This window comes from Natator depressus, chromosome 1, assembly GCF_965152275.1.
Source record: "Natator depressus isolate rNatDep1 chromosome 1, rNatDep2.hap1, whole genome shotgun sequence".
Lineage (NCBI taxonomy): Eukaryota > Metazoa > Chordata > Testudines > Cheloniidae > Natator > Natator depressus.
The window spans coordinates 219,279,209-219,304,045 of NC_134234.1; the positions used below are offsets into that span (position 1 = coordinate 219,279,209).

General features: G+C 45.1%; 2 protein-coding genes and 1 non-coding gene across 3 annotated transcripts in view; all 3 read right to left on the reverse strand.

The window, feature by feature from the left end:
* Positions 1-793: 793 nt before the first annotated feature.
* Positions 794-855, reverse strand: LOC141981145 (U7 small nuclear RNA). The gene has a single exon (XR_012637687.1). It is a non-coding gene; the product is annotated as a U7 small nuclear RNA (small nuclear RNA).
* A 7,421-nt stretch (positions 856-8,276) lies between these two features.
* Positions 8,277-15,121, reverse strand: LOC141975494 (zinc finger protein 92-like). The gene is made up of 8 exons (XM_074935885.1): positions 15,069-15,121; positions 14,720-14,771; positions 14,455-14,563; positions 13,770-13,883; positions 12,232-13,224; positions 11,651-11,777; positions 11,452-11,565; positions 8,277-11,031 (listed from the first exon to the last, which is right to left on the reverse strand). Exons 5-8 carry the CDS (start codon positions 12,310-12,312, stop codon positions 10,850-10,852), a joined length of 504 nt encoding a protein of 167 aa, XP_074791986.1. The 5' UTR covers positions 12,313-13,224; positions 13,770-13,883; positions 14,455-14,563; positions 14,720-14,771; positions 15,069-15,121; the 3' UTR covers positions 8,277-10,849.
* Positions 15,122-22,283: 7,162 nt separating this feature from the next.
* Positions 22,284-24,837, reverse strand: part of LOC141986857 (uncharacterized) — a 31,432-nt gene continuing 28,878 nt past the window's right edge. Inside the window, 3 exon segments of the mRNA XM_074951910.1 lie at positions 22,284-22,517; positions 22,520-23,367; positions 24,593-24,719. Coding sequence (XP_074808011.1) covers positions 22,284-22,517; positions 22,520-23,367; positions 24,593-24,719 — 1,209 coding nt within the window.

A 24,837-nucleotide genomic window follows, 5' to 3' on the forward strand; every position in this document is an offset into this window, starting at 1 on the left:
ATTTCCCCAATAATGGCAAAAATGCATCCTTACTAGTTTTATTGGGTATGCAAATTAGCACCTGCTCCCATTGGAGGACATGGAATAAGCCACACACCTTTTTAGGCAAAGCAGCTGGATGGTAGTCATGGAAAATAATCAGAATCAGAGAGAAACTTTTCCAAACTATATGGGCTGGGAGGAAATGATGTGCAGCTGGGTCTTCAAACCTGCGATCATCTTCAGACAGATTTTTTTTTTTTTTAAATGTGCATGAATGTTTTTAGGCTTGGCCTAGACTGGTGATTCACCGTATTACAGCCATTGCTCAGCCTCTAGCTGAAGAGGCTGTGTTTGACCCCACCCCACAGAAAGGCAGGAGCAGCATCACAAGGGCCCCTAGTACTTACCAAAAATCTATCCCAGTAACTGCTTATGTGGAAGCACTTGGCTGGCTCCACTGTTCTCCTTCTGCCTCACACAAAGTCCATGACTGGGTTGCTGTGGGCAATACCCTGAGAGCAAAGAAATTCACATGCCATTAAGACAACTCAGGAAATTAACCCCTCACAGAGTTATTATTTCAGGCAGTCTGCAGAGTCATCATTCCATTAATTACACCAATATCTCCCAGGGTTTCTTTACAGCTGTAAGTGCTAGAAACTTACATTACAAAAGAGTGAATAATGAGATATTAAGGACCTCTCTCCCCACATACCTCCCCAACAAAGACTAATTTAGAAAGACAGAACCACAACACAAGAAAACAAAGACATATTAACACAACCATTCTTTTCTTTCAAACTCACTAAATAGGGGTCTTCTACAAAGGCAGAAAACCCTGTTGAACAAATACTAAAAGAGCTATAGTTACACAAATTACACTGCCCAGTGTGACTGCCCAAACCTGGATGATATCTACTAAACTCAGGGTGACTCAACTCCATTTCTCCCTCTCCCTCTCCCTCCCCCACCCCCTAACAGTAATTCAAACTGATGGATAACACTGGAAATTAAAGAACTGTGTGATTCATTCTTAACCAGTATTTCCCCAAAAATGATGTCAAAAGGCCTATTTAATAGTCCCCTGTGGTATGCAAATTAGCACTTGCTCCAATTGGAGGATACTGAATAAGCCACAGCTCCTCCCAAACACAGGTGGTTGGTGGGAGGCTTTGGAGACATGGTACTGATTCTCCAAAATCAGAGACAAACTTTACCAAAGTATGAGGAATGGAAGGGAACCATTTGCAACTGGGGTCTTCATACTTGCATTCATTTATGGATAAAGGACCTTTTAATGGGACAAGAGTTCAGGCCTGGCCTAGGCTGGTGATTCTCTGGATTACAACCACTGCTGTAGCTGTAGAAGTACAGATGCTAGTGTTAACAGGCACAGCTGCATTTTGCACTTCAAGATTTCAAAAAGGCATAAACTCCTAAAGCTTATAGACACTATAAAGGCACTTATATATAAGCATAAAGTGCAAATAGTGTCTTTTCCTCTCTCAGCTCCGCTGAAAGCTGAGCATCAGTGGAAGCAACTGAGCAAATCCAAAACTTTAGAGATTTAATGTACTCCCCAAAAACAGACTTGGCCGGATAAAGGCAATTCTGGGCCCTGTAGTGGCCCAGCCCCATTCCTTGGCCTTCACACTCTGGCTGTACCCTCACAAAGAACAGAACTGGAAGGAAACCACCCCCCTTTTCCCAACCAGAAAGGCAGCAGTGGCATGGGGCAAATTTCTGTCCCAAGGAGCGGGAACAGACCCCACTGTGCCCCACTTCACCCTTTCAGGAGCAGCAGGAATGGTTGCAGGGGTCCTCTCAGACTCCATCCTGCAAAGGGACAGGAGCAGTATCACAGGGAGCCCCTGTGACGAAGTGGGACTGTTCTTAATGTTTTCTCTGAATATTGTGGGGGTGCCTCAGTTTCCCCTATGCAGTTCTTAAGTATTTAGGTGGTGGGATAAGGGTGTATGGGCGTTGCAGAGCCCTGGAGGGCAGGTGTTTCGGGGGTCTTGGGGATGCCTGGCTACTACTCCAGCTGCTCCCAGGTCCTGCTATAGCCCCATTTGGGTCAGGAATCTGTTCCTTAATGCGGTCATCTTCCTCCAGCTGCACGATTAACTGTGCTTTGGTGAACTTTCCAATGCGCAACCCTCTGTTTTTGCACAGAGTTACAATGACCTTCTTAAGGAGATGGTGATAGGCCATTACTCTGCTGTTCCCAAGTTGTTGTGGACTCGAGGCCTGTGTGCTCTTAGCTCCCCATGGTTTCCAGGGAGAACCCCTAGTGTGCCAGGCCTTCTCGAGGACACCACCTCTTTGCCAGGGTCGAGCTGCAGACTCCTCCGCCCCGGGGACCGCTCGCTGCAATCCCCGGGGGAACCCTGTTACTGCAAAAGTCCTTCTCTCTCCCAGGGCCAAGCTGCAGGCTCCTCCACCCTGAGACTGCTCACCGCAGTCCCCAGGGGTACCCCATTACTGCACAGTCCTTCTCGCTGGTCACACACTCCCAGGGGTTAACCGCCCCCCAAAACCACTCCTCTCTGAGCCTTCAGCACGCCTGGTCCTCGTCAATCCCCCTTCGTTTTACTGCTCCCCAGTCACTTACTGCAGGAAGTGCCATCCATGGGGTGCAGTACATCCCACCACTGCCACCAGTTGTCACGGAGTCCCTGGGCAATGCTCAGGAACTGCTCCCTACGAAGCCAGTCAGTATGAGGAATGGAAGGGAACCATTTGCACCTGGGGGTCTTCATACTTCCATTCATTCATGAATAGATAGACGAAGGAGCTTTTAACTGGACAAAAGATTTCAGGCCTGGCCTAGGGTGGTGATTCTCTGGGTTACAGCCACTGCTGTGGCTGTAGAAATGCAAATGCTAGGGTTAACAGGCACAGCTGCTATTTCATAGGTTTTCAAAGGGGGTCACGACCCCTTTTTAATGGGGGTCACCAGGGCAGGTATTAGACTTGCTGGGGCTCGGGGCCGAAGCCTGAGCCCCACCACCTGGGTCCAAAGCCCAAAGGCTGCAGCCCTGGGTGGCAGAGCTTAGGCTTTGGTTTCATCCCTGGGCAGCGTGGCTGAAGCACATGGGCTTTGGCTTTGGCCCTGCCTAGGGTGGCAGGGCTCAGGCTTTGGCTTTGGTCCCTCACGCAGGGCAGCAGGGCTCAGGCTTCGGTCCCCCTCCCTGGGGTCATGTAGTAATTTTTGTTGTCAGAAGAGGGTGGCGGTGCAATGAAGTCTGAGAACCACTCTGCTATTTGCACCTCAAGGTTTTTAAAAAAATGCATCGACTCCCCCCATTGCAAATAGTGTCTTTTCCTCTCTCAGCTCCACTGAAGGCTCAGCAGCAATGGTGGCAACTGAGCAAATCCACAGTGTTAGAGATTTAATGTACTCCTCCCCAAACACAGACTTGGCCAGATAAAGGCAATTCTGGGTCCTGTAGTGGTCCAGCCCCATTCCTTGGCCTTCACACTCTGGTTGTACCCCTACAAAGAACAGAACTGGAAGGAAACCACCCCCCTTTTCCCCCACCAGAAAGGCAGTAGTGGCATGGGGCAAATTTCTGTCCCAAGGAGCAGCAACAGATCCTGCCCCACCCTACCTCACCCTTTTAGGAGCAGCAGGAATGGTTGCAGGGGTCCTCTCTCAGATCCCATCCTGCAGAGAGACAGGAGCAGGATCACAGGGACCCCTACTACTTAACCACAAATCCATCCCAGTGGCTGCCTGGGCGGAAGGACTTACCCTGCTCTGCTCTTCTCCAGGTGGGCTGGTGTTGACGGGGGGGGGGCAAAGAAATTCACGTACCACTGAGACAATTGAGGAAATTCACCCCACACAGAGCTGTTGTACCAGGCAGTCTGCAGACTTGTCAGCATCAGCTACACCAGGGTCACGTTTTCAAAGCTTTCTTTAGATCCATGAGCTCTAGAAACTTTCTTTAAAAAGAAAAGAAAAAAACGAGATAGCAATGGCTTTTCTGGCCACCTAGAGCCCACCTACCACAGTGAATTCATTTGCTCCTTAGAAGTCAAAACTCAGCATTATTTGGGTGCCTCCAGACATGTCTTCAGAGGTTGATGGCTGCCTCTACTTCTTTGGCTTGTGCACTAGCCCAGACCTTACCTGGTACTTTTCTTCCCAACTCCACTACCTCACTCCCCACCAAACAACAATCGGAAAGACCTTAGAGATAAAACTCCTAGGCTTTAGTCAGATTCAAGTCTGGTAACCAAGAAGCAGCAAATCAGAGAGCAGATTACACTACTTCCATAATTCACAGGTATAAATTAAACTGAACAGCAGAAACAGAAAAATCAGCAATAACCATCTTTCAAACCAGCCAAAGGAAGATGCCTGACACGAATCCCCAGCCCAATCCCGGCAGAAAAAGCCCTTTAAAAACATTAAAGGAGCTGTAATTACACAAACTATCCTTCCCAGCGTAACTGCACCAAAAGTAAAAGATATATGCTAATATCAAGGAAACTTTCTTTCACGCTTACCAACAGTATTTTAAACCCTAAAGATAATGGTAGAGATACAATAGCAATGACCAGATTTATACTTAACAAGACTTTCCTCAGATATAATGGCAGACATGCATCCTTACTGAGCCTATTTGATATGCAAATTAGCACCTGCTCCCATTGGAGGACACAGAATAAGCCATCCCCCCTTTTATGCAAAGTAACTTGGTGGCAGCCATGGACTATAATCAGAATCAGAGACAAGTTTTCCCAAACTATATGGGCTGGAAGGGGATGGTTTATGGCTGGGGTCTTCAAACTTGCCATCATCTTCAGGAAGAAAAAAAAGGAGAGAAGGCAAAGAAGGTGGCCCAGGACTTGATTCTTCTCCAGACTCTCAGAGACCCCAGGAAGGGACAGTATCTCAGGGAGGAGGGGCAGTGATCAGGTTACGGTTGGATGAAAAACTGTTTGTTTTTAACTTTATGTTATTAAAACCAGACCCCAGGAAGGGCTGTTATTGAGGAACCAAAAGGGGAAACTGAGGCAGGCCACTGCAGAGCCACCCGTGGCCACTTATGTAAATCAGCCCACCAGTATCCATCATCCCATGGGTTCCGCTCTGGGCTCCCCAAATCCTGTTTGTTACACTACTTGTGGTGGGGCCACCCCTGTTTGCCAGGTTGTCTCTAATTCCAACCATATTTGCCAGCCTTTGGGGGGGGGGAGGAATTCCCCCATCAATGATTACCACAGGCAGATTGACTCTAGCACTGTTGCCAGCTACCTAGTGGGTAGCGACAAACTCAAACAACCATTAAAGGGGCCACCACTGGTAAATTGCTTCAAAGGAGACCCATGGGAGCCCAGAGTAACAAACTTCAGACACCCAACTAAACTGATACACTCTCCAAACTGCCTCTCCAGCCTGTGCCCCAGATTAATGCTCTCTCTTCCCCTTTGTGGGGGTGATTGATACCTGCCTGCTGTGGGATCTTGTGCCTAGGAGCCTCTGTCCTTGTAGCCCATGTGCTGGGCAGGGCTTCTCCTCTCAAGGGACAAACCTGTCAGCCTGAAAGACTGGCCTGAATGTGCTGCAGCTGCTCTCAGATCCAGGCCTAAAACCCCTTCTCTGCAGTCACCCAGTGTTTGGTTGCCAGCTGACTCTATGGATATGTCTGTACTGCCATTGGAGATTTGATTGCAGCAATGTAGGCATACCTGTGCAAGCTTTAATTTAGTTAGCACAGCTAAAAATAGCAGTGAAGATGCAGCAACATGGGCTTCAGTGCATGCTGTCCAAGTTTGCCCGGTCCCCCTGAGTATGTACGCTCATTGCTAGGCTGATGCAAGGTTCTTGGAGGGGAGAAGTGGAATAAGACTGAGATAAACCAGCTGGTGCTATCATACCATTCCCAGTCTCATTGTGTTGTCTAAGCAAGAAAAAACCTCTGAAGAATACGAAGGGGCTTCATCTCAGGCTTCTGAATAGTCCTAGTGCCTGGAGCCTCAGGACTTATCCTTTTCTTATGATTCTTTAACCAACAAATAGGGGCAGAAAACTTTCCCTGCTTTGCAGCCTCAGATTCATTATTATGTATATTCCAGTAGCAATAGCGGCCCCAACTTTAAAAGAAGTGACACATGGGCTTATGTCTGGGTCTCCTAGAATCTGACTCTAGCTTTGGAAATAGTAAAAGGAACTGGGGGCTTGATGAAGAGCTCTTACAAGGGAGTTTCCTTTAGAAATTTCTCCCCATAACTCTGGCAATCTCTGGTTAAGATTAAGGTGCTGGTGTCAGGGGAGCAGAGTACAGTAATCCAAATGTCCCCATCTGCTTACAAATGTGAAGGGGGGAAAAAAGGCACCTGTTTGGCCTTCATCCTATATCTCTTACTATTCTTCCAAAATTAATAGTCTTAGTCCTTTTAATATCTCCTCATATGAGACCTTATTTTCCAGTTACCACTCTGATGCACCTAATCAGTCCTGCTGTCCCTCTCCATTACATTTCTGTTGCTGCTCTCTTTTTGCTCATGAAGGATTCAAACTGAACACAGAACACAAGGTGAGGATATACTGTCAACTTTAATAGAGGCACGAAGATTAAGATCTATGCCTGCAGGACATCTCTAATAATGGAATCTTTCATTGTCCCCAAGAGATCTTGGAGAAATTTGACATTCACCCAGAGAACAACTGTTTTCCTTGGGATTCCTTAAGAGGATGTTCCAGAGCACTTTTTAAACACAACAGCTGAAATCAGACTCTAGCACCAAGGATTAAGCAACACAGAATATTGAAGAAAGAGTTCTTGTTGCATCTGAGTAGACATTGCAAACTAAACACTGCAAACTAAAGTGTTATGAAAAATACCAAAGTATTGGGTGTAGGATCTGGACATCTGTGATGTTCCCCTCTGGTGTTATCTGGACCGGTGATCTGCTAGGTCACTCCAATCCTTGACTCTGGGAGCCAGCCTTACTCTGCTCTGCTGTGAGAACCCCCACTCCTGGGCTGTTCACGCACAGCCTCTGGCATGTAAGCTGCTCCTTGGATTGTGCAACCAAATGACACTAGCCAATATCTCCGATCCCAGACACAACGCTAGGAACCTCCAGCTTGCAGCGTCCAGTTATGCCCGCTGGATGCTACAAGCTTATATGAATTCCTCAATTTAACAAAGAAATTGATATGTACCAGGCTTGTTATCCTAAGGAGAGTATCTGACACACTTCAAACCAAACACACTGCTTCAGGTAGAATAAACAAACAGATTTATTAACTATAAAGATAGATTTTAAGTGATTATAAGTCAAAGCATAACAAGTCAGATTTGATCAAATGAAATAAAAGCAAAATGCATTCTAAACTGATCTTAATACTTTCAGTGTCCTTACAAACTTAGATGCTTCTCACCACAGGCTGGCTGGTTGCTATTCAGCCAGGCTCTCCCCTTTGATCAGCACTTCAGTCGCTTAGTGTGATGCCTGTAGATGTAGGTGGAAGAGAGAGAGAGAGAGAGAGGATGGCAAATGGCTCTCCCTTTTATCATGTCCTTTCTTCCCTCTTGGGTTTGCCCCGCTCTTCAGAGTCAGGTGAGCATTACCTCATCGCAGTTCCAAACTGACCAAAGGAAGGAGGGTGACTTCCTCAAGAGTCTAACAGATTCTTTTGTTGCCCCCTAGGCGAGCGCCTTTTGTTCCTGTGAGGCTGGGCTGGGTTTGTCCGATACCTGCCCTGATGGGGTCTGCCTCTCTGCTCTTGAAGAGTTTTTGCCTGGCTTGCCTTAAGCCATGAGGATACATTTTCATCCTCATAACTATATACATGAAATTATAACCTATAACATTACTGTAACAATTACTATAACATTACTATACCAACCATGCTCAGTGCATCATGAGCCTTCTGAAGACACCCAACATGACAAACTTTGCATTGGATACCACACAATCATTTTATAAAGATGAACATGGGGTGTAGGGTGTTCCCCCGAGTACAGAGCGTCACAGCATCTAATGGCAATCAAAAGCCTCGGAGGGAGTATAGTCGGGATACATGGACACCTTCAAGGCTGTAATCACAGTAATCAAGATGTTTAAAATAATCTCCCGCTTTTATTTCACTATGTTCCACTCTCCTGCTACCCAAGCTGATTGTCAACACAGCACCCAGCTATGTCCCCTTCAAAACAAACACCACTCTTGGAGAGATATGTTTGTAGAATATTATAATTTAGAGACGCTCCCTCATAATGGACAGTATTGTGGACAAAGGAATTTGGAGAAGTGCTCTGGGGGCGGTGGGGGTGGGGTTTGGGAGCTTTGCAGAGCTGTGTGCGGCAGTTCACCACAGTAGCTGTCCAGTGCGTTTTATTAAAGTTTTGTTCCTTTCTCAGTCACTGGTTTGCTATTTAATGATCGTTACATGGTGTCATGATCGTTACATGGTGTCAGAAGTGCTGAATGAGAAGGAAACTGCAGTCATTTTGAAGTTAACTCCTGTGTTTGCAACTGAAAGAAGAGACAGAGGGAGAAACCAGAGAAGACTTTAGAGACAGAGCTGCAAGCCTATGTGGATTTGATTGTAAAGTCAATTCCCACAGCTAACAGGAAACTGCAACAGATAAGAGAGGAAAGGGAGCAAAATGAATCATTGGCAATCCTTAAAGAAGTGATAATTAAAGGGTGGCCTGAAGAAATAAGCAGTTGCTGTCCAAGTATAAGAGAGTATTTGAACTGCAAACATGAGCTTACTGTGATAGATGGGGTGATTTTCAAGGGCAGTAAGGTGGTAATTACAATGAGCCTCCATAAAGAAATGCTACAGAAGATCCACAAGGGTCATTTAGGAATTGAGAAGTGCAAACAATGAGCATGAGAGGTGCTGCACTGGCCATGGATCAATCATGACATTACTCATGTGGTCAGAAACTGCTTTTCATGCTTGAAATACAAGCCATGCCAACGGGCAGAGTGACTGAGACCTCATCCAGTTCCACAAACGATTTATGAGGAGGTAGGCATGGATTTATTTACTTGGCAACCAAAGGATTATTTAAGAGTCACAAATTATTATTTTCTGCATCCAGACATTGGCACAATGCACAATACTAATAGTAAGTCAGTGATAGTCGGCATGAAGGGAATCTTCTCCAGACATGGAATTCCAGATGAAGTCTTTAGCGATAATGGACTGCAACTTTCCAGGGCAGATTTTAGGAAATTTGCCATAGATTGGGATTTTCATCACAAAACATCAAATCCAAATTGCCCCCAATCAGATGGATTTGTGGAAAGATTTATACAGACAGTAAAGAACCTTATGAAAAAGACTTTTGACAGTGGGGATGATTTGTATAAAGTGTTACTGGTTTACCAAAGTACACCCCTGAAGAATGGCTTTTCTCAGCTCTGATGTTAATGGGAAAAAGGATCAGATCTAATTTACCAATTACTGAGAATTTACTGAAATCTCAAGATGATGAAACCATACAGAAGATGAAAGAAAATCAGAAGTGGAAGCAGAAATATTTTGACAAAAGGGCCCGTGATCTCCCATCTCTTAACCCAGGTGATGGAGTGTGCCTAAGGAATCACACCGCTAATACTTGAGACCAAAGAGGTACCATTAAAGAACAGCTGCATCCAAGGTCTTATGTAGACCAGACAGACCACGAAGACACATTTCGACGTAACCAAAGGGATCTATGAGTAATCTCAGAAAGTTCCAACACATTGATTGTAGATGTGGACTCTGGCATTTCCCATCTGACTGATCCTTTATCATCAACGCACAAAGGAGAAACTGTCAAGGAACAAGAGAACAACTCAGACTGTAATGAAAGGTTGATACTGAGAAGACCAAAGCAGGAGATTAAATGTCCTGAAAGACCATAGAGACTCGCTAACCTGCCCGGGGAATGGGTATTTGAAGAAACTGAGTGGTAAAGACTCAATCAAGAGTGATATGCTGGTAACCTCTCCTCACTAGGTAGATGACACATTGGGTTTATGGAAATGTACTACATAGGTTGAGAATTTAATGCATGTGTTATTAGATAGTTGTTAGCTATATATATGGGTTAATTCATTTCTCTTTAAGAGGGAAGATGTAGAGATATGTTTGTAGATTATAATTTAGAGATGCTCCCTTATAAGGGACAGTATTATGGACAAAGGAATTTGGAGATGTTCCCTGGATGCAGGGTGTTGGGTACACCACATGGCTGCGTGCAGTTCACCACATTAGCTCTCCAGTTTGTTTTATTAAAATTGTATTCCTTTCTCATTCACTGGTTTGTTATTTAATGAACCCCAAGATTGTTACAACCACAATGATCCCTAAATGTTTGATCCCCCCGGACCCACATTGCTCTCCTTCTGGCTCTACACACCCAATCCCCTAATCTCTACAATCACCGCTCCTTCTAGCACATAGTGCTTAGCATCCCGCTCCCTCACATTCTGGTTTATACCTCCCATCCCTCTCTCATCAATTCTAGGTGTTCCACTGTCCTCCTGGGGAAGGATTTTGCCAACAAAATGATCTCCAAAGGATCAATCACCTTAGCACATGCTCCCTCTCCTAATCACTGCTGCCCCGCTTCCCTCATATGATATTGTTTTTAATCTGTTTGTTTTGGGCAGTGCCCCATATTGCCCATGTGCCCCCAGAAAGTGCAGCTTTCATTGATTTCTGTCCCATCTCTCATGCATTATTAATGTATCTTCTACAGGAATCAGTGGGCATGCTCAGTCTGGGATAGGGTTTCACTCTCCCGTGGGTTCTCTGGTGTTGAGTGAGCGATGAATTCTGGCTGAAGCTTTTCCCACATGGAGCACATGTATAGGGTTTCTCTCCTGTGTGGATTCGCTGATGTCAAGTAATATCTGATTTCCGACTAAAACTCTTCTCACAGTCAGAACATCTATAGGGTCTCTCTCCCATTTGCAATCTCTGATGTTTAATAAGGTCTGCACACAGGTTCAGTCTCTCTCTCTTGTGTATTATCAGGGGAGAATTCTCCTCCTTATTTTCACTCAAGAAGATCGCATCATCTGCTGGAATAAAAATATATATGATTTCTTTGGGGGAGAACAATTTCAAACGCCAGAACTAAGAACAGCAAAGGATTTATCCCAAATCTAAAAACTATTTATGAGACTGATAATCAGGAACCAAATCTTTAGAGAAAGGGTGGGGCCAATTCTGAAGCAGAGTAATGAAGACTAAGGCTCATATCCTTAATGGTATTTAGATGCCTAACACCCATTGGACTAAAGGACTAAGCACAGGGCTAGCATCCAGGAATGACTAAATTCTAGTCACAACTCTGACCAATTCACTAAATGAATGCCCTTTAGACATGTGAAACACTACAATGGTCACCAAACATTATTAACTGATGGCTATCTTGGAATTCCAGCATTATACTTTACTCGTGCATAGTTTCACAGTTGGTTCAACAACTTACTCTTTACCTGTCTGGGTAGCTTTCAGAACCTCTCTTTGTTTGGTGCCCTGGAGATCTGGGACACATGGTTCTTCCCCTCGTTCCATCTGGGAGATCACATCAGGTTTGGGAACCAGAAATCCTATTCATGAGACAGAAAACAGTTGATGTCATGATTTGTTAAATAGTTGGGCAGTATTTATTAAACAATGAAAACAATCATTCACCCAGAGAGATCAGAGTCTCAAATGTCTCCCACATGACATCCCTGTAGAGTTCTCTCTGCCTTTCATCCAAAAGTGCCCATTCTTCCTGGGTGAAGTACATAGCCACTTCCTCGAATGTGATCTGTATCTGAAACAGGAAGATTTCCCTACTCAGCTGACAACCCTAATGGTCAGTCACTAGCTGGGTAGCAGAGGACAGAGCAGCAGCATTAGGGTAGTGTGAAAAGCATCCTGAGTGTAAGAGGCAGGATACAAGGGGAAAGGCATACATCTGCATATATCCCCCCTGAAAGCTTTGTGGGTTTGTTTTATGCAATGAAGGAGAGTGAGATGCGGCAAAGAAAAGAGAAGAGAGAAAGAATGCAAAAGATGGAGAGAGTCAGGGAGGCTTGTGGGCTTGTTTTGTTTAAAGACGAGGGAAGGAGGAAAAAATTGGAGAAAGGGAGAGTATTAAATTGCAAAGTGGCATAAATTAAATTCCTCCCACTGTTAAGAATTACCTCCGTTATGTGTGCTTTTAAATGTCAAGTGGATGGTAAGAAGATGTCCCCTTTTTGTCAGCCCAGACCCTCAGGACTCACCATTTTCTGGTGCTGGAAGAGTTGTAATTTCCGACCGAAGCTTTTCCCACACTTAGTGCATTTATAGGGTTTCTCCTCCATGTGGACCGTCTGGTGATGAATAAGGTCTGAGCTTCAGGAGAAGCTTTTCTTACATTCAGGGCACTTATAGGGTCTCTGACGTGTGTGGATCCTCTGATGTTTAATAAGCGTTGACCTGCAGCTAAAACTTTTCCAACACTCAGTACATGCATAAAGTTTCTCGTCCGTGTGGATTCTCTAATGTACAATCAGGTCTGAGTTCTGACTTAATCTCTTCCCGCATTCAGCACATTTATGCTGTTTGTTCCCTGTATGGATTCTCTCATGCTGAATGAGTGTTGAGCTCCGACTGAAGCTTTCCCCACATGATACACATCTGAAGGGTTTCTCTCTGGTGTGGATTCTCTGATGCTGTGCAAGCTTTGAGTGTTTATTGAAGATTTTCCCACATTCGGTGCATCTGTAGGGCCTCTCTCCCCTGTGGATTTTCTGATGATGAATGAGTGTGGAGCTCAGACTGAAGCCTTTTCCACATTCCAGACATTTATAGGGTTTCTCTCCCATGTGGATTCCCTGGTGCTGACTAAGTTTGGAGTCCTGAAGGAAACTTTTCCCACACCCAGTACATTTATAAGGTTTTTCTCCCATGTGGAGTTTCTGGTGTGTAATAAGATTTTATCTCAGACAGAAGCTTTTCGCACATCCTATACATGTATTCGGACTCTCTCCCTGGGCAATGATGCTCTTGTGTGTCCCCAAACCTCTTTCACAGTGAACTGATTTACCCTGGTTCTTCCCTACAGAATTTCCCTCTTTCCTTTCCTACCTGCCCTGACTCTCAGAGATTTTTTCCACAGTCAGTAATCTGGGCAATATCCCCTGCTGGTCTCCCAGCTAATGTCCAGTGTGGTTCTGTCTTTTCAGGACCTTCCTGCTGAGGAGTGACCTCTTCAGTGATGATCCTATCATCTGCTAGAATAAAAATAAAATGAACCATCATTATTTATAAGACTGAAAACCAAGATTTCAGTCTTCTGCATCCCTTCCACACAGGGTATCAGTTCTGCTTCAAGATCCCCTCCGAGCACTCAGATAAAAGATGGATAAAGGGACCACTGATAGATGACAGTGCTTTACAATACTGGTTAACTTGAGATGAGACAGACTCGGGAGACCATTGGGGATTAGTTGGAACTCCATGCATCAATGTCATCTAAGTGTAAGATAGCTACTGTACTAGTGTGATGCAAGACTGCATATTCAAGGCTCTTTGACTGGACTTTTTGGCTAGCTGTCCCTGTTGGAATTCCCCTCAGCAACCAGTCTCCTGGCTAGTGTCTTCTGGCTCTGATTCATATTGTTCTGACCACCATGTGGGAGAATTGAGTATATGCACCTGTTTCTCAAGGAAACATATCCTTTTGATCTAAGTTATGGGAAGGGAGACCACATACAGTACTACAATGAGGGAGACCTTAGAGATGCATATAAATAATGAACATAAAATAAACTCTCACCAGTGCAGATGCCTCTAAAGATCTCTCTTTTCTTGAAGTCTTGGAGAGTCAGGGCATCTGACTTTTCCCCTTGTTCCACCTGGGAGATCACATCAGGCTTGGAAATCAGAAATCCTACTCATGAGGAAACAAAACGAGGGATAGCAAACATTGTTAAATACCTGTAGAGTACTCACTACAAGCAATGACCTGTGATTTTAAAACTATCTCCTGTATGTGCCGGAGTGCCTGTTAGCTGAATAGACGGAGTATGTTTACAGAGCTCTTGTGGGAAAGCAAAACTTTTACGGTGGGAGATTCAGAGATATGCACACATATGGGGACTTGATGACTCAGCACAAGTATTAAGCTACTGGTACTTGATCATTTCCATACTTGCAGATAAGTCAGAGACCCTTCTGAGAATGAAGCCAGAGCCAAGGAAGGGGAATAAATTATTTTGTATTACTAAAAGCATGTACATGTAAATGCAAGCATTCTCCTTTCATAGAATGCTCTTAGCCTGGAAGGAGTAGCACCGCCACTGTATTTCTAAATTTAGTATTTAGTTGAAGGGACACAGTCTCTATCACACAGGCATCTGGGAATGATACACATTAATTCCCTGGAAACACAAGGAACCCAGAAAAGAACCCTGAGCAGAAGCCAGACTGGGCACTAAACAGACACAAAACGTTGCTATTACCTAGCAAGAGCTTGGTGTCACAATCCTCCTGCATGATATCCCTCCAGACACGTCTCTTTTCTTCATCCCAAAGAGTTCCCTCGTCTTTGATGTAGAATGTCTCTGCCACCTGAAAATACAACCATTTCCTGGTCACTGCCTACAGCTCCAGCAATAATTCCACCTCTGGACAGAGCGGGAAGGAGCTGTCAGTGTCAGGGCAGCATGAATAGCTTTTACCAGCACAGGCGGCTCTAGGGATAAGGGCGGAGCTGGTGCAACATACCTGCACAAGGTCTGTGTGTTTATGCAGGTTGATGTGGGCCAGGGTGTGGAAGCTAACAGGAGATAGAGAGGGACAAAATGTCTTTTGTGATAAACAAATTGATTTTAAACTAAAAGGTGAATTTTAGATATACAGTGTCCCCGCCCCCTACCCCCCCCCCAGACAAGGCAGCTGGAGCTCTGTGGAACATAACAACATTAGAAATATAATAATAATAATGAAAAAGTCAAACTGAAGCAACTGAGGAATCCAAGAGAAAAAAAGGAGGGAAATGACAGCAAAAAATAATAAATATGGGGCCAACAATGCACAGTCTGAAGAACAACAGTTCCAGAGTAAAAGTAGCTACCTTTTAAATGTGTGGTGCGATGGATTTCCTGGAGGGGAAATGGCTCTATAGCGTCAGGAAAAGTATGATCGCCTGCCAACTGAAGATGCCACAGTAGGATCCCTATAAGCCATGTTGTGTGGAACACAGATAAGCAGCGGGATGAGGTTCAAGTACGAGGTCACAAATATAGCTAAAACTGCCATTAAAAGCTTATAGTCAATTCACCATCTTAGACATAGCAAGTGTAAAGAACGCAAAGCAGCCATGGTTGCTCAAAACAGTGAGCACAGATGCTGCTGTGGTTCGAACAAGCTGCAAATGACATGGAAGGGTGCTAAGGGTGAAGCACAATAACTCAGCCTTGTGGTCATGAGGCAAGATGCTACTGCTGCAATGGTCATCACAGGACAAATAAAGGCGTACCGTCAAGATTGGTGTAACTCCAGTGAACTGTCACATTATGTCCAACTGGGAGTTTTCTGTGGAAAGGGCATGCTCAAAAGCAACAAAGCGATTCTTAACCTGACTCACTACTTCTGAATAAATCCTTTCAGTAAGTGGTGACAGGAAGGACAAGTGAGGCACCATGTAGAAAAGACCCTCTACCCAGAATCGAGACTTCCGCTCTCCCAGAAATAAGGATGAGGTAGCTCCAGTTCATCCAACCAGTGACAGCATCCGATAATTCCTCCAGAAGAGAGACCAAACTTGCAGGATCCACAGGGCAATGTATCTCATAAGCTATGTATCTCATAAACTATGTAGCTTAGTGATGATACCCTTCCACCTGGCTAAAAATTTTGGTACATTTTTAAAATATATAGCAACAGGGGAGACTGGATTGCTCAAAGAAGGACACTGCATTACAGACCTGTCCATGAGGATGTAATTTTCCATCCCCACTAACTGACTACTAACATTTAGGTATGACTAGATCCTCTGGAGGGCAATTTCTCTTATGGCTTGATCCAGAGCCCACTGAAGTCAAAGGAAAGCCTGCAACTGATTTCAGCAGGCACTGGATCAGACCTTTAGTCAGTAAAGCAACTACCCATGGTTAGTCATATAAAAAGACACCAAGAAGTGCAACATGTCCAAATTGATCCTGTCCTATAATTAACAGCATGATCCTGATCAGCATGGCCTCAGCACCAAAGGAAGCCCAGCACCTGGACTGGAACCTGCTATGATGTCATTTGTGTCCAAGTGCATGTTGGATAAATAGCTACCAGCTTCTCCATTTATCTCCTTCTCCAAAGATAGGAGGGTAGAGACTGGGCAATATTTGATGTTAAGCACTTCAGCATCAAGCAATGTTTTTTAAGGAAGGGCTGAGCCTCTGCAGACTTACAGCTATTCCACACCCTCCCCTTACAAAGTGTGGTGTTGATGATGCCGGTGAATAAATGTGGGGGTGCAATGGAGCAGATTCTGGCAATACGTGATGTTTGGAAGAGGGTGGTTGCAGTCTGAGATGTGGTGAGGAGATACGGGTATGGTAGGAGGCAATGTTTGTGAATGGTGTTTGGGGTAGAGTGTGTGATAGAGGATGCTGTGGAGGAAGCATGTGGTAGATAAAGATGAGCGGTGGGCAGGGTGTTTCCACTTCTGGTTCTACCATCGCTGCAGAGGAAATAGCACCTTCCCGGCATTTCCCAAACTTCCATTGGGTAGCACTAGCTAGTTCTTGGGGAATGTTTGGGCTTGGTCTACATGTACACATTTTATTGGGAGAGCTATGTAGGTCAGGGTGTGTGAGCTTTTACCAACATAGTGAGACCGATGCAACCTCTTGGGTGGACAGTTATACTAGTATAATGGTGCCATATACTGGTATAGTATTCCCCTTCCCAAACAGGAATAAACGATACCAATATGAACACGTTTATATCAATACAAGTGCATCCGCACTAGGGGATTGGACTGTTTTAGCCGCACCCGTACAGTCAGAGCTGTACAATTTACTCCTGTAGTCAAACTCTTACTCACCAATCCCCTTCCTGAAATCCTGGTAGAGAGGGTCAGCTGTCACCAGGCTGTGCTGAGGATGCACACACCCATGTGCGGTGCCTGAACTAGCTGGATTGTTTCTTATTTCCAGCCCGGTGCAGCTCAGACTCTAGTCCCCTTCCTGCTCTTACCAGGCCCTGCTGCCAGCAATTCCAGGCCTCTCTGCTGTTTTCTGTCCTGTGCCCCTCCCCTGCGGCAGCCCACGGCTCTCTCCGCTCTCCCTTTATCCCAGAACCCCGACTCACGGCTCAGCCGGCAACAGGGACGGGGTTGTTAATTTGATCCATGGCGTGTGCCGGGACACAGAGAGTGGGGGCTGAGATGGATCCAGGGTCCAGGTGCCGTGAGCGATCTCAGTGCAGAGGGACACACCAGGTTTCCAAGGGATGGCTGGGGCAGGATGTTCCATGTGCATTTCACTTCCCCTCACGTTACTTCCCGGTCCTCTCTGGGAAAGGGAGGCATCACTTGCTCTCTGGTTTTAATCCTTAACTCCCCAGATTCAGAGAAATAAGTAACTCTTTCCTAAAATGCTCTCAGTTCTCTCCATTCCCTTAGCTGGCTCAGAAACAGCAATTCCCATTCATGCCAGGTCAGATTGGATCATCTAGCCCAGCAACCCCGCCCTGATAGTGAAGAGAAAGTGTAAAGAAACCCTGTAATGGACAGGTTTCAGGGTAGCAGCCGTGTTAGTCTGTATTCACAAAAAGAAAAGGAGGACTTGTGGCACCTTAGAGACTAACAGATTTATTTGAGCATAAGCTTTCGTGAGCTACAATAAATTTGTTAGTCTCTAAGGTGCCACAAGTACTCCTTTTCTTTTTGTAATGGACAGGTAAGGAATAACCTGCCCCTGTGCTATATCACTAACCCCCAAAGTTACAAAATTGAGTTAGGTCGCCAAAAATCATGAGATGATTAAAAAATATAATTTAAAAATGCATTATGGTGGTGTTGTTTTTAATTTGCCTCTGGGTTTTGAGGCTTTGGGGTACAGTCAGCTCACCTTTTCAAACTGTTCTGGACAACCACCGTGGGTAGAAACTTATTTTTTTCAATGAAAGCTGAGATTCTCATATATTCAGACAACTCCAACAGCTGGGACCCTAAAACAAACACTAATTATTTACAAGACTCAGAATAAAATTGGGAGAGATGGGGGATGGGGGAAGTTTCTTCCTAGGCACTAGCAATAATGGGTTGGCCTATATCCTCTAGCATCTGGGATTATCCTCCCTTCTAATATTTATTCTATCTAATGTAATTGTGGATGTTCTCATTGTCCATATAAGTGTCTCATCCTTTTAAAAATCTTGCTGAAGTCTTGGCCTCAATAATATCTTGTGGCAGTGAGTCTCACGGGCCAATCATTCATTGTGCGAAATGTATGGATTCCCTTTAGTCAGCTTTAAAGTTTGTTTTCTGTTTCCTTTCATGTCCATGTGTTCTCCTGAGAAAGTGTAAACAGGAGAGCCTGACTGCCCCTCTTCAGTCTAGTGACCTCGGTCCTATTCCTGTCACTGTTAATGAAGAAAGAGCCTCCTCTGCAGCTCATGCCATCTGAAGCATAGAGGTATGAAGACTTTAGATACACATAATCCCCTTCTATTCCTTGTACTTCCGGGAAAGTATGTCTCTGATTCTGATTATAGGGGCTCAGATCCATGTTCGCAAGGCCCCAACCCAATATCTCCACCTGGAAGAGGAGGGGGCATAACCAGTGCCCTCCAATAGGAGCGAGTGCTAATTTTCATACCAAGTAGTACATTGAAATATTCATTTTGACATTATTTTGGGGAAAATTCATCATTGGAATGAATCAAGTCATTGCTATTTCATCTCTGGTGTTTCCCTATGTTTGAAAATATTTTTGGTAAGAGAGAGATGAGTCACCTGGCACTTAGTAAATATCATCCAGATTTGGGCAGTTATTCCAGGAAGTGCAATTTGTGTAACTGAAACTCCGTTAGTATTTGTTTAATAGTTTCTTGTTTCTGCAGGAGATCCTCATTTAGCTAGCTTGAATGAAAAGTATTACTGTTCTAAGGTGTTTTGTTTATGTATGTGTGTGTAAAAATAGCACATGGTATAATGCAGTCTCTGCTACTTATGGTTGACAGCTGACTAGGTAGGAATCCAACCAATGCGTGGGGCTCTGGGCTCTGTGCATTTTCAAGTTATCTGGAGAGGAATGTTGAAGCTGAGGAGCAGAGAAAAGAGCCAAAGGAAAAAGAGAGGCACCAATCTTTGATGAGGTGTGTTGAGGGAGTCCAAATGATATCAGGGGCTGTTGGGGCAAATCATTCATTGGAGTGGGTTCTCAGTCTGCAGGGACAGAGCCATAGTAATTCACTGTGTTTCCAGATTAGTTGTGGGCGGTGGGGGTCTCTGTGCATGTGCACAGGGGCAGATTAGTTTGTTGGGCAGTGGTTTGTGGGGGGGGGGGGGCAGGGCTGGATTGAGGAATAGATACCGTTGGCCTGAGCATAGGACAAGAGCTCCTGGGAAGGATATGATTACATCAGTATCTCACTTTTCACATTTTTATGCAAGTTTCTAGTGCTTGTGGTTGTGAAGAAACACTCGAAGACATAACTCCAGTGTAACTGATGTGGGGGCATCTGCCTGAGTCCGCAGAGAGCTGGGAACAATGGGGTGAATTTTCCAAGTCATCTCAATTGCATGTTGATTTCTTTGCCCTCAGAGCCCTGCCAATGTCATCCCAGCAGAGGACTCTGTGTGTGGCAGGAGAAGAAGAGCACATTGGGGCTAGCCATCCAAGCAAATGGATTTCTGGTAAGTACTAGGGAGCCTTGTGCTGCTGCTCCTGCCTCTCTGTGGGGTGGGTGCCAGAGACCACACTTGATGCCATTCATGCTGCTCCTGAAAGGGTTGGGGAGATGGGTTTGTTGCCGTCCCTTGGGGGGGAAAGTGGCTCCATGCCACTGCCTTGCTGGGTGGAGAAGTGGGCCTCCTTTCACTGTTATTCCAAGTGGGGAGTGGGGCCAGAGCGTGAGGTTCACGTGTGAGTGTGGGTTTGTGTGTGCATGTGTGTCAGACGGCAGGCCGCAGATTAATTCACTAATAGTTAGGAACGAAAGTGCTTGGTCATGGAGTGGGGGCTTCCAGCTCCTCTTCTTTAGTTTGGGTCTCAGTATTGTGAAGGGTTCATGGCAGCTCCTCTCTCAGTGGGTTGAGAGCAGCTGCCCCATCAGCTTCCCCTCTGTAGCCTTGTCTTAGACTAGAGAGTTGTGCAGTTTCAGCCATTGGTGGCCAATCATTAGTGTAGCTGAGACAGGCAAAGACAGGGTTTGCACCTGAGGAGGTTATGCCTCTTTGAAACTCAAAGTAAGCTCCCCCAGTGCAAATGGCAACTTTGCCTGTCAGCACTAGTGCTTGCACTGATACAGCTACAGCAATGGCTGCAACCCAGTGAATCACCAGTCTGGACTGGGCCTAAAAACATTTATGCAAATTGAAAATGCCCTGTCCCCCTTTTTTTTTGCCTGAAGATGCTGGCAGGTATGGAGACCCTGGTGCAAACCCTTCCCTTACCATTCCTCATTGTTGGCATCTCAGTTGAATCTAGGGGCTCAGGTCTGTTTTTCAGAGAGAACCCTATCTTCACCCATCACCTGAGAGGGGGCATGGCCTCGCCAGAGTCTTCCAATGGGAGCAGGGGCTAATTTGCATGGCAAGTAGGGCCACAAAATATGCATTCTGACATTATTTCTTAAGTAATTCTTTATAAGATCTAATCTTATTGAAGCAGATTGCTGCTTCAGCTGTCCTTTGAGACCCTAGATTTGAAAAACCAGTACACAGCTGCATCTGCTGGTGCTTACAGTGGCTCTCCCTCATCTCCAGGAGCTGCCCCAGGAGATGGCAGTAGTTCCTCCTGCTCGCCTCTGCTGGCCTCCTGGAGCCATTCAGGGAAGAGGAAAATACACTAGTTTGTACTGCTTAGAAGCACTGTACAGCCAGCCCTGAAGTTCCCATGCTACTCCCGCTCGCGCTTCCCCCAGGATTGGCTGGGCAGTAACAAGGGATTCTTGTATTATGAAAACAGCAGAGCCTGGTAATTCTTCTCTAGTACCATCCCCCTCTCTGTCTCTTTGCACATTCTCATCCTCATTGGTTTGAGAGCCTTCCTTTCTGCATCTCCTGTCATACTTCAGTGTCATAAATTCTCCTGTATCTTTGAAAAATGGTTCTTTATGTTCTCTGTAGCAAAGCCTATGAATCCTTCCCTCCCCCATTAACACACTTAGGAGTGAATGTTTCTATTTATTTCAGCTCCCTGTGCCTCAGTTTTCCCATCTGTAAAGCGCGTTGAGACCTACTTATGAAAAGTGATTATGTAAGAGCAAGGTGATAGAGTTATTCAACATACAATATTTTTACACCATTGACTGCTGCATTTCATTTCCCCCCCCCCCAAAGGCTTTCAGCTGTCCTGTAATAGATCCCCTCTTTCATCCCATTTTAAAGCAACCTTTGCCAGGAGAATTGATAAATCCATAGTTAAAGCAAACTGGAGTTTTACTGTGATCCAGTGAAATATTCAGAAACTATTTGCTCCTGCAGATAGACTATTGAAATGACACACTTCTCTCAAAAGCATTTATTAGCTTCAGAACCTTCTAGGCCCCTCTACAGGCAGGAATAAACAGACTTAATTTGTGTTCTGTGTGATTAAACAACTTCTGGGCTGTTTCATTCGTCTTTGTACACCTGTGATTACAAGAGGCTATTCTCTCTGTACACTTTGCAGAGTGTCTGAGTCTGCCTTCCAGAATCAATGTAACTTAATTTGCACAATAAAGAAACCCAAAGGTTTTAATGCTTCGTGGATTGACTTCAAGTGACTGTCTCTTGTGTCTTCTCTGTCAGTAATATAAATACATAAGAGAAGGAAAAAAAATCCCTCTTATCCCTCCCAGTCTCTAGTCAATGACCCCCTACAACTCCTCTCCCTGCTATTCTCCTGTTCAGAATCACTCCCCACAACTTGACTGATCACCCAGTGTCTGTTCTCTGCTTTCTCTTCACTTTACTTCTTATTACTCCCTCTACAAGCATCCAGTCTTTTAGTATGACAGCTCCACCCTCCCTCATGCTTTGAGTTCTTACTAGCCAATGTTCAGAACCCCAAATGAGCAGTAACCTCAGGAACATGCTTGCTCTCCCTCCAATGCTCTCTGCTCCAGAGGATGTATTTTGTTAATTGGAAGAATGACTGATGCACCTAAAAATGAAGCTGCCCCCTGATTTCCACTCCACGTGGAGACTCTGATGCAATAACAGAAGCGCCTTGTTTCGGAGGCTTTCCCCACACTGTGTACATCTATAGGGGCTTTCCCCTTTGTGGATTCTCTGGTATCTAACAAGGTGTACTCTCTGGCTGAAGCTTTTCCCGCACTGGGGGCATTTATAGGGTCTCTCACCCTTGTGAGTGTCGTGAGTGTCTGGTGTCGCAGGAGGTCTGAGCTCTGAACGAAGCTTTTCCCACACTCCTTACAAGTGTAGGGTTTCTTTCCCGAGTGGGTGCTCTGATGATGAATGAGGCGCGAGCGCTGGCTGAAGCCCTTCCTGCACTCAGCACACTGGCAGGGTCTCTCTCTCATGTGGATCCGCTGGTGGTTAATAAGGTGCATGTTGGTGCTGAAGCTCTTCCCACACTCAGGGCATGTATAGGATCTCTCCCCTTTGTGGGTTCTCTGGTGCTTGATAAAATGGGAAGGCTGACCAAAGCTTTTCCCGCACTCAGCACACTGGTAGCGTCTCTCTCTTGCATGGGTTCTCTGGTGGTTAACGAGGTCCGTGTTGGCACTGAAGCTTTTCCCACACACCTTACCCCTGTAGGGTGCCTCTCCTCTGTGAAGTCTCTGATGAGATGTAAGTGGGGAGCTTTCCTGGAAGCTGTTCCCACACTCAGTATATTTAACAGCTCTCTCTCCCATGTGGGTTCTCTGATGTTGAATAAGCTCCAAGCTCTGATTGATGTTTTCCCTACATTCGCTCCATGTGCCCAGCCTCTCCCCTATGGGGGATTTCTGGCAAAGACTCATTTCTTTGCGGTTCTTGAAACTTATTTCCTCGTGAGTGGTTTTACCCTGGCTCTTCCACACAGGGGTTTTCCTCTCACTTTCTGACTTGCACTCACTGTCGTAGACTTTTCCCCAGTCAGAAGTTTGGGAAATAGTGTTGTTGGATCTTTCCAACAATGTCTCTTGTGTTTCCACTGGCTCAGCTCCTTTATGAGAAGGAGAATCCAGCAGAAGCCTCTCCATCAAGAATGCCTCATCTTTTGGAATAAAAAGAAAATACGCACATGATCTGTGTACTTGGGACAAATACAAGTGCGGAATAGGTAAACTTCAAAATCACAACCCCAAATCAGAATAAGATAAGAGGGATAAATATTTAGGAGCCAAATCTTCATAATCCTTGATCAGAGTGTCAGAAGGGGACAAATTGTGCTTATAAACCCCATTTGAATATTAAGGTGCAGGGAAGGATGTCAATCAGTACGGATAGAAAGCCCTGCGTGACATCTGCAACAAGGATATGACGGCAATTGGAACAAGAGAGGACTATATTATTTGAGACAGAATCTGAAGGTCTCATGCTGGCTTTTCTGAAATTCCATCTTCTTATTTATACTCTAATTGTTTCAGATTGCTTATGCTCATTCCTCCCCTGAAGAGAAACCTTTCGGGATCACCCTATCCGCAGAGACCTGGAGATTTGGAAAACAAGTCTCTTCCCCTTGTTTCATACAGGAGATCACATCAGGTTTGGATATCGTAATTCCTGATCACAGGAAGAAAAGCAGGTGATATCACTGTTTAGGAAACAAATCACTGAGGACTTACAAAGAAGACCACGGACCAGATTCTGACACCTTTACTCATATTGGGCTAGAGCTTTCTCCATAAATAGTCCTACTGACTCCAGAGGGAGTATCTGTGGAGTAAGATACTACTCAGCATGCGTAAGTAAATTAGAATATGGCCTTGTGAGGTTAAACTCACACCCATTCTTTGTTGGAGTGGACATGTAATCCAAAACTGATGGGAAGATGTTTAGAAGCTATCACAACTTCCCTACATAGGGACTCATGGTGCACACTTATTATGCCACCTGCCAGTTCCTAAACAGTGCACCGCATTGGAATGGAGAATGGCTTCCTAAGCCTTGAAAGACCAGCGCTCCCTTTCCAGGATGAAGCTAATCTTATTATGAGCATGTGTCTGGCACTGGGGTAGGAGGGGAGTAGAATAATTCTTCATACGTATCATTTCAGTACACTGACAAAGACACAAAACACAGAGCCATTCTTCCTCCTTAGAAAATTCTTGGCATTGGGATGAATGGGGTGGATTTGCACTCACATAGCGTTTTGAAGTTTCCTTTCATACAGGGTGTTGATCCACCAGAAATATAAAAGACAGAGAAGAGCCCTGAGCAAAAGCCAAACTGGGAACTTCATAGAGCATTCTAGCAAACAAGAGAAAGTATAGCTTTACCCAGGGAGACTAGAGTATAGTAACTTTCCTGCATGGCATCCCTGCAGAAGTCCCACTTCCCTTCATCGAAGAGAGTCCCATTCTCCTCAGAGAAATATTTGGCCACCTGATCAAGTGTCACTGCCACCTGAAACAACAAGCAACCACTGCTCAGCACCAGCTGCGCTGAAAGGCCCATTGCGCAACTGCAGAAGGAAGGAAAAAGCTGCTGGTGTTGGACCATAGTAAACATTTCCCATGTCATG